We start from the raw sequence: 17,406 nt of genomic DNA, 5'->3' as shown, positions 1-17,406 counted from the left end.
TTTTAAATTATACAACTATTATGATATATCGTAGTATAGTTTATTACAGTTCATGATAAATAATATGATATATGATATATAATGAACTGTAATATATTATACTATGATATATAATAATACTTGTATAATTTAAAATTAAATATTACTAAATGTATTGTGACGGCCACGTGAGGTTCGATCTCACGACCAACGGAGGAAGGGCTAAGCCGGCCGTGACGGGCAGGTTGCGCGCGCATCTGCTTCCTGGGGCATGTGCTGTGGGGAGAAAGGGGAAAGAGCGACCGCGGCAGAGAAGTGGAAATATCCAGATTATTCGAGAGTGGAATCTTTCGCGAACTCTCCAGAAACTAAAGTTTGGTTATAAAAGAGAAGACGCAAGTGAACGTCAGTCAGTCAGCCCGTCAGTAAGCCAGTGTTGTTACAGGCAGATTAGGACAGTAAGCGAGTTAGTCTCGTGTAGCAGTGAAGCCAGCTTCGAGACCAGAGCGCGACTTAAGTTGTGTCCGTAACTGTGGAGCCTGAAGCCCAGAGTTCGAGTGCAGTGGACCGCAGTTGGGGGACTTGAGTTCGAAGTTCAGCGGATCGTCTCCGAAGGTCCGGGGTTCGAGATTCTGTGAACGCGAGTGACTGAGCTAGAAGAACTAGCCAAGACAAACGAGCTGTGAACTGAGAACTGACAGTTCTGTGTTGTAAATAGTCCTTTGTGAATATTAGTTAAGATTAACAGTTCATTGTTGTTCGTAATAGTCCAAGTAAATTGTCATTGTCGTTTGTGGAGTGCAATAACGAACGCTGTGTTGCTGTGCGGAGAGCAAATCCCATTGTTGACGGGAGTGAAGTTAAATTGTAGAGAGTGATAATTATTGTTGAGATAATAAAATTACATTGTTGAGTTGGAATAAAATTTACAGTATAATAACCTGTAATGCAATGCAAATATCAAATAGATACTCTAATATAATGTACCTGAGAAACATTTTCTTTAAGTTGTATTAATTTATGGCGTTCATTACCAACATATTTGTCATATTCAGTAGCATGTTGTAAAGAATAATGTCGTTGGATATTGAACTTCTTAATCAGTTGAAGTGTTTTATGATAAATTAAACACTTCGCTAATCCACTGCTCTCTACCAAAAAGAACTCCTCCTCCATGATACATTAAAAGCATTGGGAGTAGCGGGCCGCTTTAATGTATGAGCGGAAGCTCCGTCTTCAAAGTTCGCCATCATACTGCAGAGTCACCACTGCACCGACATTGAATGACGTACAATATGCATACGTCAGAGCGCTCGCAAGACCCGCTCTTTAAAGCACACAGCGCTCATTTCTCAGAATCACGTAATGTGCCCAGCCCTGCTCTAATAGTATCAATAATCATGATTTTGGTCATTTTCTGTGCATTTTATAGACAGAAATATTTTGTAAATGTCCGGTTTTTGAGGGAAATGTTCACTTTTGTCTGAAAAAAGTTTTTTGACATTTATAACAGTAAAATATAGGCCTACACGTCATTTACATCAGCTGTATCATGGAGTAACAAATAATGCATATTACATAGTAATCACGTATTAAGCATCGGCCAGGCAATCTTCCAGCAATAGGGTGCAAAGCATATAGGCTTACATTACCATCATCATCATCATCATCATCATCCTTGCATGTATTGGGCCTAGTGGCCCGTTACGGTCTCTTGCCAACGCTTGAACGGACTGCCCAAGGATCTCTTGCCCACAGTATGGTAATTTAAATTTGGCGTGGAATTCTAGAACGAGGCATTCTGATGTAAGCAATGTAAGCATTGTAAGCAGTCGTGTGCTTACATTACCAAATATATTATATATACATATACTTTAATTACATTTTGAAAATTTTCTTATGACTAGCATATTGTGAGTCCCTATACATCCTAACGGGAAAATATGTGCCAGGACTTCTATTGTGGGAAGATGGCGGCCAGGTCGGTGTTTACTACATAATCACCCGTACCGTAACATTTTTACAACAATTTCAATTATAAAGATATATAGCTCTACTACGTGAATGTACATTGCATGAAAACAAAAATAAGAACTGAATAGCTTATCTCTCTAGATATCCCTCACTTTCATTCTACTGTATTATGGAAAAATTAGTATATTATAACACTTTTACAATAATTTCAATTAGCAATAAGATATTATCACTCTTGCACATAAAAGTGGAAATGACCGATTTTTGAATGGATTGGTAATTGCAACACATACAGAATGTTGGAATTAAGGCTGGTTCACAATAAACCGGAAACGCAAACGACAATGAGAACGAGAACGGAAATAAAGTTAAAATAAATGTATTTAAATATGAGAATTCACAATAGTTAACTGTGAATGCTCACATTTAAATATATTTATTTTAACAATATTTCCGTTCTCGTTCTCGTTGTCGCTTCCGTTCCCGGTTTATTGTGAACCAGCCTTTATCCGTTTTTGATACAAAAAAGATAATGAAAATATTGGCATTTGTATGATACGGAATTATCCGGTTGTAATTGAAAATACTGATTTTACCATACTGTTTCTCATGGAAATGAACGAGTTGGGATAACAACAGTAACATGATACTGAAAGATGCCTCTTTAAACATACCGAAACCGCAAAAAAAAAAAAAACTAATTTTTTTGTTTTCGCTGGAAATGATCGGTTTTGTTCGCGACCTCCACAAATAATAATAATAATAATAATAATAATAATAATAATAATAATAATAATAATAATAATAATTAGGGCTAGGATTTTGATGACTTATAAATCATAAAAAAATGTCCTAAACAATGCATTTATGACCTAAATATCTTTCAAAAATGCCCTAAAAATTGTTCGTACATAATTGGCTTAGTAGGAAAAGAGGTTTTGTACTACTTAATATTTAGAGTAGTAATTAAATTAAATTCTAGTGCCAATATTTAAGTTTATTTAATTTTACATATTTTTTTGTAATTGTAAGTGGTACATTTTAATTAATTATTTTACCTGATGCAGTTTCCATGTAGCCCATCACAACGCCACTCCTATCTGGAATTAGCAGATATAAAGGAGTCTAGGGAGGTTGGAGTGTACTACATTAAAATGGCAATATTTGTTAGGAAAAACGGTTAAGATATTATAAAAAATAATGGGTATTAGCCACCGGCGTAGCTTGGTTGGTTAAGGCGCTTGCCTCCCAATCCGAAGTTGCGCTGGTCGCGGGTTCGATTCCCGCTTGGGCTGATTATCTGGTTGGGTTTTTTTCGAGGTTTTTCTCAACTGTAAGACAAATGTCAGGTAATCTATGGCGAATCCTCGGCCTCATCTCGCCAAATATCATATCACTATCACCAATTCCAATGACGCCAAATAACCTCGTAGTTGATACAGCGTCGTTAAATAACCAAGTAAAAAAAATGGGTATTATTGGACATAATATGTAGACAAAATATCAAAGGAAATAAACATTATTTTATATTAATAATGGGGATTTATGGCCAAAATTAAATGAAAATGCCTAAAAAATTTCCGAATAAAACAAAAGATGCTCTCATGAGTTGTAAGATGCAAAAAATGCCCTAACAAATATGTTTTAAAACACTCAGTTTATCACATAACATATAAATACTAAAGCAGCTATGTTTCTGGCTTACCACAAAAAAGATGCAATTTCATCAAAATCCTAGCCCTAATAATAATGTCTAATAATAATGTTTTATTTTCGCTGGCAGAGTTAAGGCCATAAGGTTTTCTGTTCCACTCAACCAGCCTTAATCAATACAATACATATTTAAATTACGAATATTTACACTACACTTAAAAGGTTCTCCAGTAATATTCTTCAGTTAAGTTTTAACGACTAGTAGACTACATATTTATTTAAATTTAGATAAACCTATAAGGTAAAGTAGTAACTTAATTTATGAGCTAATTTAATTCAATCAATTACAATTAATTTGAGATTTGAGATAGCTAGTAAAATGATTAAAATTAATTTAATATAAGCTATTAATTTAATTTGTCTTCATGGTTCTGAAAATTCAACCACGTGCTATTCATATATGTGTGAAAATATTTTAATATTAAAAATTGTGTCACTCGGAATAAAACAACTATATTCCTTTAAATTCCACAGTCACTTGAATTATATATATATCATAAACTCAACTTGAAAAGACAACATTATGAAAGGAATACAATAGGTATAATCATGATGAATGATAGATTTACAAATTAATTTATATTTTAGTACAAACGTAAGTTAAAACATAAATTCCAGTAACCAACTACCTACTTTTTATATCTCGAATTATGCCAAGCTCTCTCTTTCTGAGTCACGCGTACTTTATTTAAAAACAATAGTGTTACTTTCTTACACTTGCTGAAAATAATTAAAATAAATGTACATATTAAGTTTCTGCGTAATATAAAACAAAATAAAGTACACAAATATAACAGCCGATATTATGAGTATGAAGTATATACAGGGTGGTTGAAAAGGTTGTGCACAACTTAAAGGAGCTTAGAGGGGTCGAAATACAACAACTTTAGAACAGGAACTTATGGTCTAGGAAGTAATCCTGGGTCAGTACAAGCCTGGGAATGTCGGTAACTACATAATGGGCAATCACACATTTAAGTTAAGCAAAGATAATGTTTACTCAACACTTTTTTTTACAAAATTTGTTCAAATTGGCGACCACGGCGTTCAATACAGGCATAACATCGCCGTAGAAAATTCTGGCGCACTCTACAAAGTACATCACACATCTCACGAACCTCATCAGATGCTGCAAATATCCTGGCGAGAAGCGTTTCTTGGTCGGGAGCTGGCCAATCAAATGAACCTTCCCTTTCGATCCAACGCCCGGGATGTGTCATTTAGTATGGCACGTACTTGACGAGAAAAGTGTGCAGGAGCTCCGTCTAGTTGCATCCACATCTGACGACGCACGGTAAGTGATACGTTCTCTAACAATTCTGGAGGAACGTCTAGTATGAAGACCTTGTACCTCACGCCATTCAAACGTGGTGGCAGATGAACGTCATCATTTCATAGTGTATTGAACCAACTGCCTCGTTGCAAAGTAAGCTTACATCTGCAATGTAGTTCCTGACATTCCCAAACGTGCACTGACTCAAGATTACTTCCTAGACCATGCCTGCAGAACTGTAGCTCTTGAGAGCGACTGCTTTCCTCCCCTCTTTTACCCCACCCACCTTTTCTACCTGTGCGGTCACGGCGTTCTAGTTACGTCCGGCTGCCACAACATTTATTCTCGGGGCGGAAGTCCATCATCCCCAATAGAAGTGGAGTGAGGCTGACGTCATAGTTCCCATACTTTGCGAGTTCTACAGGCCTGTCCTAGACCACACGTTTCTATTTGAAAGTTGTGTTTCGAAGCCTCTATAACCTCCTTAAGTTTGAGCGCAACCTTTTAAATCACCCTGTATATTTTTACATAAATATTTGTATGTCATAGCTCGAAAACGAGTCAAGTTCATTAATATAATACAAAGATGTAATAGTATATTGGTCACTGCGAACAAATATCCTCATACAGTGAGTTCATTATTATGCCTACATAAACTTATTTCAGCCACTCGTCTTTCACAAAGTCAGTACCTCTTTCCGCTACCATAATGATCGGAGCCTGCGTGTTTCCAGACACAATTGTCGGCATGATGGAACCGTCGATCACTCTTAATCCTTTGATGCCGTGCACCTTCAGCGTAGAGTCCACTACAGCATCCGGATCGCTTCGTGGTCCCATCTTGCATGTTCCCACGGGATGGTAAATAGTTGTCGTAACCTTTTTCACTACACACGACCAATAATCATCTGAATCTATATTTTTATCTTCACATCCTGGAATTTTTGTGGTACTCATCTCCGTTTCAAACTTTTGTTTTAGCGTTTCAGAATCTAATATTTCAATTATCAATTTGATTCCCTCCACGAGAGTTTGAACATCTCTGGGATCGGACAGATATTTAGGATTGATGACGGGTTGTTCTTTGGGATCTTTACTTTTCAACTTTATGTACCCCCGACTCTTAGGACGTTGAAGAATTACAAGTGGAAAGAATATCTCAGCTTCGGAATTGGGGATGCCAAACATCGCCTCATACACATCATCAGTATAACCAATTGAGTCGCTGAAGATCTTAGACGATTCCGTATCCTGCAGATGGAATCGGTTGTACTGAAACTGAACGTCCGGGAAATCTAATTCATCGACAGACTCTGGCGAGGAACCAGGAACATCAAGATGAGCAAATTTTGTACTCACAAATCCCAAGAGGTGGAAGAGATCTACACTTGTGAGAGGCCCGCGACGGTGAATCAAAAAGTCATACGTATCGTCTAGAACCTTGATCGGATTTACAGGATATGGCCGTGTACGATTGAATTTGAAAATCGGTGCCAATGTCATCAAGTGATCTTGCAGATTTCCTCCGACATTCAATTCAGCGATTACTGGGATGCCCAATTCTTCAAGGTGTTCGCGTGGCCCTATCCCGGATAGCATTAGCAACTGAGCTGAATTTACAGTACCCGCCGATAATATTACCTCTTTCGAGCAACGAACCGAATGTTTCTTGCCGTTCTTATCAAATTCAACACCAACAACTGTTTTTGTTGTTGGATCAATAAGTATTTTAGTGACATGAGCAAATTTTGCTACATGAAAATTTTTCCTGTCCTTGATGGGGCTCAAAAAGGCTTTTGCTGTGTTTTCGCGGGTGCCATTTACTATTGTTCCGTGTTGAAGAGTGAACCCTGATTGTGTCTTTCCGTTTCTGTCACCGAAAGTATACCCCTTCTCCTTCACTGCGTCTACGAGTCCTTGCATAATAGGTGATTTGTAAGTGAATGGCTGGACAGACAAAAACCCACCGCTACTGTGATATTCACTAGAGTAATCTTCATGACCTTCGGTGCCTTCCTTGTGGTATTTGAAATCTTCTGACTTTCTGAAATACGGCAAAACGTCTTCATAGCTCCAACCTTTGTTTCCGGCTGCAGCCCAATTATTATAGTCCCTCTTGTTTCCTCTAGTATAAATCATAGCATTCAAATTACTGGTTCCACCGAGCAGCTTACCTCTTGGCCAAAGGCAACGTTTTTCTTTCATACCTTGACAACCATGTTCCTGAGGTACTGTTCGATATTGCCAATCCGCATCGGATTTCTGAATAGAGAATAGTAATGACGGAAATTCGGACGAGATGGGAGGGTCGCCACCCGCTTCCAGCAGAAGTATATTCCAATCAGAAACTTCCGAGAGCCGATTTGCCACTACTGAACCCGCAGAGCCACTGCCCACGATGATGAAGTCATACTTCTCGGCGAACGTCGAGGTGTCTTCTGGGTACATCCCAGGGCTAATAAGATTGTTATGCGAGTTGAAGATAGCAGTGACGAGATTTGTGACGAGGATCGCTCCCAGTCCGGACACATTGGGCTGGGTCACAGATGGGCAAGCTTCCGCTGTCCAAGGCGAGTGGGAAGATGAACAGGCCATCTCTGAAGCTACAACTTCTGGGTCTTGTAGATCAGTGTTCCGCAACCGGTGTGCCTCCACAAGGTGAAAGGTGTGACGCGAAATTTTACCTATTATTGTAAGAAATTAATAAAATTAATTAAAATTAAATTCCTCTCTCTGCTGACACAATTACCCGCCCAGTTAGTGACATGGCCAGTGACATCCAAGACATTATGAAGGATAAAATAAAGAGCAGTCACAAGTTCTCACTTCAGATCCACGAGTCCACCGATATTAGCCGTCAAGCACAACTTCTTTCCTACATTCGGTACATTGATGGGGATGTAATTGCAATTTTTTTTGCGCAAACTGCCCGAGCGAGCAACCGGTGAAGAAATGTTTCATACAACTAATAAATAGGTCTATGTGGTCGGTAATGAATTAACATGGGAGGATTGCATTAGTGTTTTAGAGATGGAGCCGCTTCTATGACAGGCCGAGTGAAAGAATTCATGGCTAAAGTACGTGATGAAGGCCTATATCATAACATACGGGTGACCATTGTCTCATTCACCGCGAAACCATTGTTTTGCCATCTCCTCTGAAAATTATGATGGACGAAGTAGTAGCGGTCCCTAAATATGTCGCTTTTTTTCTGTTTTGTGTCAGGAAATGGGATCAGAGCACACTGCACTCCTCCTACATAAGAACATTGAAATTAGAACTTCTCGAAGTGCCTTTGGAAACATTTTGGTTATCAATAAGGAGTGAATACCGGCTATCTCTGAGATGGCAGTTAATATGTTTTTGCCATTTTCAACTATATTTTATATGTGTGAAGTGGGCTTCTCGACGTTAACTGAAATTAAAACAATAAAGAGGGAGAGCCTCAAATCCATCGATGAAGAAATTAGGCTTGCACTGTCAACGATTCTACCTCGATCAGCCACCTGTGTGCAGCTAAACAGGCCCAAGTATCACATTGAAGAAATGAGTAGTTATTTATTTTAATATTAGTAATAGAAATGTGTATTTTCTACAGAGAATTAAAGTTCATAAATTGTTAATAAATACAAGAGTCCATTTTGTTTTATAATAATAATAATAATAATAATAATAATAATGGCAATAATAATAATATTAATAATAGTAAATTTGATTACATTACGTAATTATATTAGGAGAGTCACATCATATGTTTTTGAGGGGATTAACATTTTGGAGTGCCGTGTTGAGTCTAGGCCTGTCTGGGGTGTGCCGTGAGTAGAAAAAGGTTGCGGAACACTGTTGTAGATATCAAAACGGCCCTATTAATGTGAATAATTTTATATTAGAACAAAGAATGGAAGTAGAGAGGATGTCGTTTATCTGTAATCCAGAAAAGTTCAATTTTTTATTTGAGAGAATAATAAATTATTTCATATGAGGATGACTTCGTCCTGGTTCTAGTAATTCTGTAGAAAGTTGGCACTCCCGCATTCATTCTGGGTTTGACAACAACGAGTTATGATACTATAGAGAGGCAGTATACCTTTGATAAGCGCTCCCTACGGAGGCTGGCGGTACTGTGAACCGCCATATTTTGTTTGGTTATAGAAAATCAGAATGTGCTGTGCTTAACACGTGCCACAAGTGAATACTTGTAAATACCTAGGTATATATTTAAGTAACAAACTGGGTTGGGAGGAACAAGTCACTAATACCACAAGGAAAGCCTGGAAAGCACTACATTTCTCTACGAGTATTCTGAAGAAATCTAACCGAAAGTCAAAAGAATTAGCGTACAAAACCCTTGTTCGCCCAATTATGGAATATGGAGCAGTAGGCTGGGATCCGTACAGACAAAACCAAATCGATTCAATAGAAAAGGTCCAACGCAAGGCAGCAAAATATGTCAAAATGGGAAAGGGACATGGTGAGGAGATAGTAAAAGACTTAGGTTGAGAACTTCTCAAATCAAGGCGACGAAAAACCAGACTCACCGCATTGTTTAAGGCACAAATGGGACACAAAGCATGGACCGACATCAATGCTAGATGAGTAACAACTTCATACTTAGGCAGGGCTGATCATATTAGGAAGTTTAAATGTAGAAAACAAAGAACGGACGTGGAAAAATTTTCCTTTGTTAACCGCACAATAGTAGACTGGAACAGCTTACCAGCGGCAATCTTTCAGGGTGGTCCTCTCAAAATCAATACATTTAAGGAAAGGTTGAAAAGATTAGACTGACAATGTAATTTGTAGGTGCAGTGTAATTATCTAAGTTGTGTCATGTAATTAATTAAGTTGATATGTAAATAAATTAAGGTGATATGTAATTAATTAAGATGATACGTAATTAATGAAGGTGATATGTAAATAAATTAAGGTGATATGTAATTAATTAAGATGATACGTAATTAATGAAGGTGATATGTAATTACTTAAATTGGTAATAGTTGAGTGAAATAGGTTAGGTCTGTCTGGGCCTTCAAGGGCTGTGGCACCACAGATTATTATTATTATTATTATTATTATTACTACTACTACTACTACTACATTTTTCGGATACATTAATATTTAATTTAAACATTTTCCTATTGTTTTTCCGAAAAGTTGATTTATAAATAAATAAATAAGTAATGGTTAAGACTTTAAAATTTCTAAAAATGCCTCATTCCCTTGCATTTAAATTAAAAGTACTGTAAATCGTAATATTCGTTTCTGGAAGATTAAACCCTTTTAATACAGGCTGCACTGCCCCAAAGAATTCTAAGATAATACGGACTGAGAATAAGCGAAATACATATATATAGTTAAGTTTGTACGCTGAAGAGTTTAGTATTTATCGTGTCTATAGGGACTAATTGAATTTTCTACTTATTGATGCCAAGGGCTCTTTTGTCAACAAAGAGGAAACTCAGAACTTACATCACACACAATCTGTCGTTATTGCGTCAAATGTAAGAACAGTTTTATACTGCAAAAGCCTCTGCCTAGTTGCGAGACACGTGTGAGATCAAGCTATTTTGTTTCAAATTATATTAGAATACACAATGTATCCATCACGCGAAAAGAAGTGTAGCTAGCTGTGGCTCCTGTTGTTTCTGATAACAATGTTAACCGTAAGTATCTTATCCTTTTAATAAATGTGGTGAATTATGAGTAACTTTTTATTAGTGTCATTCTTTAATATTATTAGTTTTGGATGCTAAGAGGTTATTTGTAATTTTAATAATTGCAGTTTTCTGAAAGTCCCTGTGTTATATTCAATATAGAAGTTAACATTTCTAAATAATTATTGAATCTTTTAAAATTTTCGCCACCACTTTTCCTATATTTTATTCCTATTAATTGCATACCGTTGCCTCTATTAAAATCACTGAATTACAGGATTTTATATTAAGTTAGATTAGATATAGGCCTGAGGTAATTAAATTTGTGAAGAAGGCATAAATTATGTATTTTTCTTTTGCCGAATACATTGAGTATAAACTTCTCATTGATATCTGGGCTATATTTAGTGAAACTAATAAAATATACAGCTGTTATAAAACGTGAAGTTTTGTGTGTTTTACTTTTTACTTATTAACATAGGCTTAATATGTAACTCAGTTTACAATAATACTAACTTCATCACTGTGATTTCCTACAACATTCGAGACACGCCTCTTTGTTTTCACCGGTCAAGTTTTATTACTCTACAGCCACTTCCAACGGAATTCTAACGAATATTCACACGTTTATCACTGGGATTGTGGCGCTGGAAATCAATTTAGAACACTTCTATCTCAGCCACGACACATTTCAATTTTTATTGTACAATATAAATGCAATTATCACTACAATGACACAATAATTGTTCAGATAACACAGGAAAAACTTCGGAAACGTAATTAACAGAGTCGCAGTTTCACTTCACTTCCACTAGATGACTCTTGAGTTCCAGCAGTCAGCAGGCTATAGGCGTAGCAGGGATGCCAATATCGGCAAACGAAATGAAACTGTGAGGAATGTTACAACAGGTGTGCTAAACGTTAGGAATGTTACAATAGGTGTGTAGCACGTTAGGTTAGGCTAGGTTAGGTTAGGTTAGATTTTGTTAGGCGTGTAAGATAATATGAATGGTTACCACAGTTGGCGACACTGCTATCATTCTCCCACTCCACCTCAAATAACGTCACAACGACAGAATATGGCCGCCTACTTTCTTCTAGCACGACGATTTTCCTATATAAGTAAGGAACCTATTTAGGGCGGGTTGGGTGGGACCACAGCTGTCCCAGTGATCACATCGAGTTTCTACTACTCCACACTACAAAACTAAGGTATTTTAAGTATTTGTTTTTAATTTCCTATTCTGGCAGTACATTAATAAAATTTCACCGTTTTTACCAAACAAAACATGGCGGACTAATGTTCAATTGTCTTCAAACAGAAGGCGTTGCAGCCTCTCTATAGTAGGTCTAATATAACTCGTTGTTTGACAATATCACACCTCCAGTTCATCATATACTTGGCGGCCAGTAGTGCCACTTAAATTCTCTACCCAATACACATCAATTCTCTGCTACACAAGCACTGCGGAGAGATTTACGATCGCACTGTATTATGTATAATATAACGTTTAGTTATTGCACCATTCAATGCATCATCATGCAGCAAAGTTCAATGATATACAGGCCTTAGTTCAGGGCACCGAAACGCATTAAGTTACGAACGCACGGACAACTGTGTTGAGTAGATCGAGGGGAATGGGAGATGGAGAGTGCAGTTACTCCTTGCCACAATATATAAAAATTCAGTCACAGTAGGGCACAAAATATGTGTTCACGTTTACATATATAATATATACAGTGCATTCCTAGTACAGAAAAGAATTTTCTACCATTACACGTTTCAATTTACATTATACTACGCATGTTTTAACAATTTAAAATGATAATCTGATTTCTGTGTCTCACTTTGATGTTGAAGACTTGTCTTCACTGTGTAATTTAATATTTTCGATGTGCTTTTTGCTATTACGGTGGTTTTTAAAGAAACGATTTCTATCTGTCCTTATATCTTTTTTACACAATTTGCAAAGTGCAATGTTTTTTCCTTTAATGAGAAAATACTCCTTTCCGAGCTTTCCTGTAAGTTCATTCTGAACAGAACTCTTGTTGCTCATTTTTTTGGTAGGTTATTTTACGACGCTTTATCAACATCTTCGGTTATTTAGCGTCTGAATGAGATGAAGGTGATAATGCCGGTGAAATGAGTCCGGGGTCCAGCACTGAAAGTTACCCAGCATTTGCTCATATTGGGTTGAGGAAAAAATCCGGAAAAAAAACCTCAACTAGGTAACTTGCCCCAACTGGGGATCGAACCCGGGCCACCTGGTTTCGCGGCCAGACGCGCTGACCGTTACTCCACAGGTGTGGACCTGTTGCTCGTAATTTTCGACATAATCCTGAGTGGTGTAAATTTTAAAACAGCGAAATTAACAGTACCGCAAAATCGGATATATATATTTAAATTAATTAAATAAGATAAAATATAGCTTATATGTATACTCACAGAATCTCTAGTAGCTATGGTGATCGCAGGGACCTACTCGAAGCAGAAATAAGAAAGATGGTAATGTACATTGTTATGAAAACAACTGTACTATCGCAGTGCCGGTCCACCCCACGGGTCATGACGTCATTTATATTTCGTGCGTTCCAAACTTCAATCTGGTGACTCGGTGACCCTAGACCCAGGCCTGATGATATGTAATTAAAATTAACTCACTCATGAACAGAGACAAAAAAACGGAATCTAACATTTAAGAGGGACAATGAACTTACCCTATATAAAACTCCTGTAAAATGGCAACAGTTCTCTTTTTATGTATAATAATTGTCCATTTTTCGTATTAGAGAGTAATCTCTCTGCACTGATGATATTAGTGTGAAATGTTCAATCCACTAATGAGGAGCATCGCTTCAAAACGTGTTTTCTCCATTCTTTTTTTTTTATTTTATTTTATTGGGTTATTTTACGACGCTGTATCAACATCTAGGTTATTTAGCGTCTGAATGAAATGAAGGTGATAATGCCGGTGAAATGAGTCCGGGGTCCAGCACCGAAAGTTACCCAGCATTTGCTCGTATTGGGTTGAGGGAAAACCCCGGAAAAAACCTCAACCAGGTAATTTGCCCCGACCGGGATTCGAACCCGGGCCACCTGGTTTCACGGCCAGACGCGCTGACCGTTACTCCACAGATGTGGACTCTCCATTCTTAAAAATTCGAAAATTTAGCAATTTTTGTATATCCTATGAAGGCACAATTCAAATCTGCAATGGTAATTTAAAAGACATGTTGGTTCAGAAAAGTGTGAATACAATTAATAATTATATATAATAAATAAATTTTCAGTCATATACACATTTCAGTTTGTGAGGTCAGATAATCTGTTACATCACAATATTTAATACAAAGTCACTAATATTTTCGACTTTAAAAAGTCATCATCAGGTGCATGAGAAGCAAAGAATTTTAAATTAGGTGATAGTTGATCTAACAATTAGTAATATAGTAAGTAATGCACATGCTGGCATTTACAAGTATGTAAGTTCCGTGCCTCTTGAGTAAACTGTACATGGTAAAGCTGAACACCGATGCTAAATTCTCGTATGTATATAAAACAAGGAAAGGCACAGCATGATATTAACCTTATACAATTAAGGGTAAATATTCTCATTAGGTCATATCATTAAAATTAATATTGACTATGTTAAAATGTTATATATAATGTATAAATTTAAAAGGGATGGAAAGAGCTGTGATGCAAATGCTGTTGGTAGGAGAGCACGCAGTCTAATTCATCGTGGTGAATGCCATATTTGTATAGTTGTTCAGTTGTTTACGTCCAGACAAGGAGGCGTGTTTCACCCGACGTTACATGTTTTAGACTGAAAATTTATTTATTATATATAATTATTAATCTGCAATGGTAAGATAACAGAATTATCTTCCATTTTTATAAGCTAATAAAAAGGATGTGTTAGTCGAAGCAGATAGATTTTCACTTCACGAAAAAGAATACTAAGTTGGAGACAACTAATTTTGAAACGATACTGTTCAAATCTTAGTACCTAACCAATAAAACAAAAGTAGAATGTAATAGAGTATGGCTAGAAATCGCGAAATTGGCCAAAACATGTCCTTGACATTTATTGTGCAAATGACTGTGAACTTAACATGTGTATACAAACTCACATGCAAAAACTGCTACAACTTTTACATCGGACAGAGAGGCAGATCACTTCAAACACGTTACAAAGAACACATCACAGTCATAACCAAATCACAAAACACTTCCACAAACGCAGAACACATCAGAAACGTCAACCACACCTACAGGAACATAGACACAGACATGGAAATAAGCCACCGGCGTGGCTAAGTCGGTTAAGGCGCTTGCCTGCCGGTCTGAAGTTGCGCTCGGGCGCGGGTTCGATCCCCGCTTGGGTTGAATACCTGGTTGGGTTTTTTCCGAGGTTTTCCCCAACCATAAGGCGAATGCCAGGTAATCTGTGGCGAATCCTCGGGTTCATCTCGCCAAATGCTATCACAAATCTCATCGACGCTAAATAACCTAGTAGCTAATACAGCGTCGTTAAATAACTAAAAAATGGAAATTCTACATATCCAACCCAAAAGCCAGAAACTAAACACACCAGAAGTCCACACCTGTCGAGTAACGGTTAGCGCGTCTGACCGCGAAACCAGGTGGCACGGATTTGATTCCCGGTCGGGGCAAGTTACCTGGTTGATGTTTTTTACGGGGGTTTTCCCTCAACCCAATATGAGCAAATGCTGGGTAACTTTCGGTGCTGGACCCCGGACTCATTTCACCGGCATTATCACCTTCATCTCATTCAGACGCTAAATAACCTAAAGATGTTAAAAGCGTCGTAAAATAATCTATTGAAATAAAAAAAAACATGTGTATATAAACTCACATGCAATAGCGGCAACAACTTCTACATCGGAGAGACAGGCAGATCATTTCAAACACGTTACAAAGACCACATCACAGCCATAACCAAATCCCACAGCACTTCCACAAACGCCAACCACACAGACACAGACACAGACATGGAAATTATACATATTTAACCGAAAAACCAGAAACTAAACACACTAGAACGATACGAAATGTACACATACACAAAACCAAACACAGAACAAATCCTCAATACAACTGAATTTCAGAACCCACACTATTTGACTCCACGCTACACAACACAAACGCACTCCCACAGGAGGTGAAGACACCGGAAGACGCAAGGATCACGCAGTTCTGAAGATGGCTCCCAAGCCGAAACTAGTCAACTAAGAAATAAAATAATTTTAGTTTTGTTTCCGTCTTGACTTATTTTAATGTTAACCCAGAAGTATATTTGTTAACACATTTCAATATTTTCCTTGTGAACGTTTTCGCCCATTTCGGGCATCTTCAGACCATAGAGGTATTTGTACATAATTGCATAATACATGTTGAAATTCTACAAACAATTAATGGAAGTTTATAAATACACTAGAAACATTTTCTAAAAAGGTACACTAAATACAGCAACAAAAGGTAGTTGTATGATAAATACGCATATTTAATGTCATATTATATTCATTCATGACAGCTAGAGATCCCGAACGAGTTATTATATTGGAACATTAAACTGTATAATGACTCAAAGGTCAATACTTGTCTAACAATAAAACTCTTAGGTTAAAGACGGAAACAAAACTAAAATTATTTTATTTCTTCATTATAACAAGACTTATTTGAGAGCTTTATTAAAATGCATTCAAAATTCAAATTTAGTCAACTAAGGTATTTATAAACTTAGTTCAAGTTAACACGTGAAAATAATCAACATATATTGTATTCCTAAGTAAAAATTACTGTACAATGGATCCAATGGAAGCTACAAACGTAGGTTATAATTCTTCGGAAATTGAGAAAAATTAAATACATACCTGTTTTTAAGAAATCGATTTGAAACTATGACTGAGTCACTTGTAATTTCAAATGTGGGTAATACAACTTATGACAAATTGAATTCTTGCAGATCGATTTTATTTTGTGACTCTCATACACGCTACACTTCATCGAAACGGCAATTTCAGGTTCATTCTTAACATTCATAGTTCAATAATTCTTATTTGAGGCCACTACATTATTTAGCGAGAATTCAAAACTGACATTCATAACGTATGAATAATGAAGCAAAATAAAACTTAAAAAACCTGCGTTTAATTAAAACATTTCATACCAAGTCATCAAATTACCTGCTACGTTTGGCGTGTGCAGTACATCGTCAGTCGTGTTGCGTGTGTGATTATTAATATTGTCGACCACAACAAACTCAATGTCGGCTGGGAAAAAAGCGTGGAGAACTCATCAAATATTTGCATACATTACCAAACACATAGGACACGTGATTTATTGCATTAAATTAGACTTTCGTCTTCTGTGGAACATTGCCAAGTAGGCCGCACAACAAACATCGTAATAATACTATTTTAAGTTTCATATATTCTATTCTTCACAAGCATTAATTATTATGTGCTTAGAATGTAGGCTCCTAAATGCAAGGACATGTGCTGGGGGACCGATAAGGGAGTGTAGAACAGATCTAAACTGATGGCACTTGCTTGCGTGAAACCTGCAGGAAGGAACGGTTTAGGCTGGTCCACAATAAACCGGGAACGGAAACGACAACGAGAACGAGCCCGGAAATATTGTTAAAATAAATGTGAGCATTCACAATGGTTAACTATTTTTGCTTGTAACTTTCGACTCGGTCATTTCCGGACCAGGATTCCTTAGCTCAAATTGATACATCTGCCCTTCGCCATTATCCCTGAAAGTTTGTAACACCATCTCGGAAA

The 17,406-nt window shown here is 37.1% G+C and overlaps 1 protein-coding gene across 2 annotated transcripts; it reads right to left on the bottom strand.

Moving 5' to 3' along the window:
• Nucleotides 1–4,327: 4,327 nt before the first annotated feature.
• LOC138711731 (glucose dehydrogenase [FAD, quinone]-like) lies at nucleotides 4,328–16,939 on the bottom strand. Of its 2 annotated transcripts, none has more exons than XM_069842894.1 (2): nucleotides 16,804–16,939; nucleotides 4,328–7,623 (listed from the first exon to the last, which is right to left on the bottom strand). In XM_069842894.1, the coding sequence occupies exon 2, from the start codon at nucleotides 7,532–7,534 to the stop codon at nucleotides 5,597–5,599; it is 1,938 nt and encodes a 645-aa protein (XP_069698995.1). In that variant the 5' UTR covers nucleotides 7,535–7,623; nucleotides 16,804–16,939; the 3' UTR covers nucleotides 4,328–5,596. The 2 variants fall into 2 exon arrangements, with proteins under 2 accessions (XP_069698995.1, XP_069698996.1); XM_069842895.1 differs by lacking the exon at nucleotides 16,804–16,939 and adding an exon at nucleotides 13,040–13,173.
• Nucleotides 16,940–17,406: the final 467 nt, after the last annotated feature.

This window comes from Periplaneta americana, chromosome 13 (assembly GCF_040183065.1).
Source record: "Periplaneta americana isolate PAMFEO1 chromosome 13, P.americana_PAMFEO1_priV1, whole genome shotgun sequence".
Classification (NCBI taxonomy): Eukaryota; Metazoa; Arthropoda; class Insecta; order Blattodea; family Blattidae; genus Periplaneta; species Periplaneta americana.
This window is presented reverse-complemented; position numbering and strand designations above follow the sequence as displayed.

Bases quoted from the DNA above. Each gene is read 5' to 3' on its own strand.
- LOC138711731 (XM_069842894.1), bottom strand. From the start codon at position 7,534: ATGGCCTGTTCATCTTCCCACTCGCCTTGGACAGCGGAAGCTTGCCCA.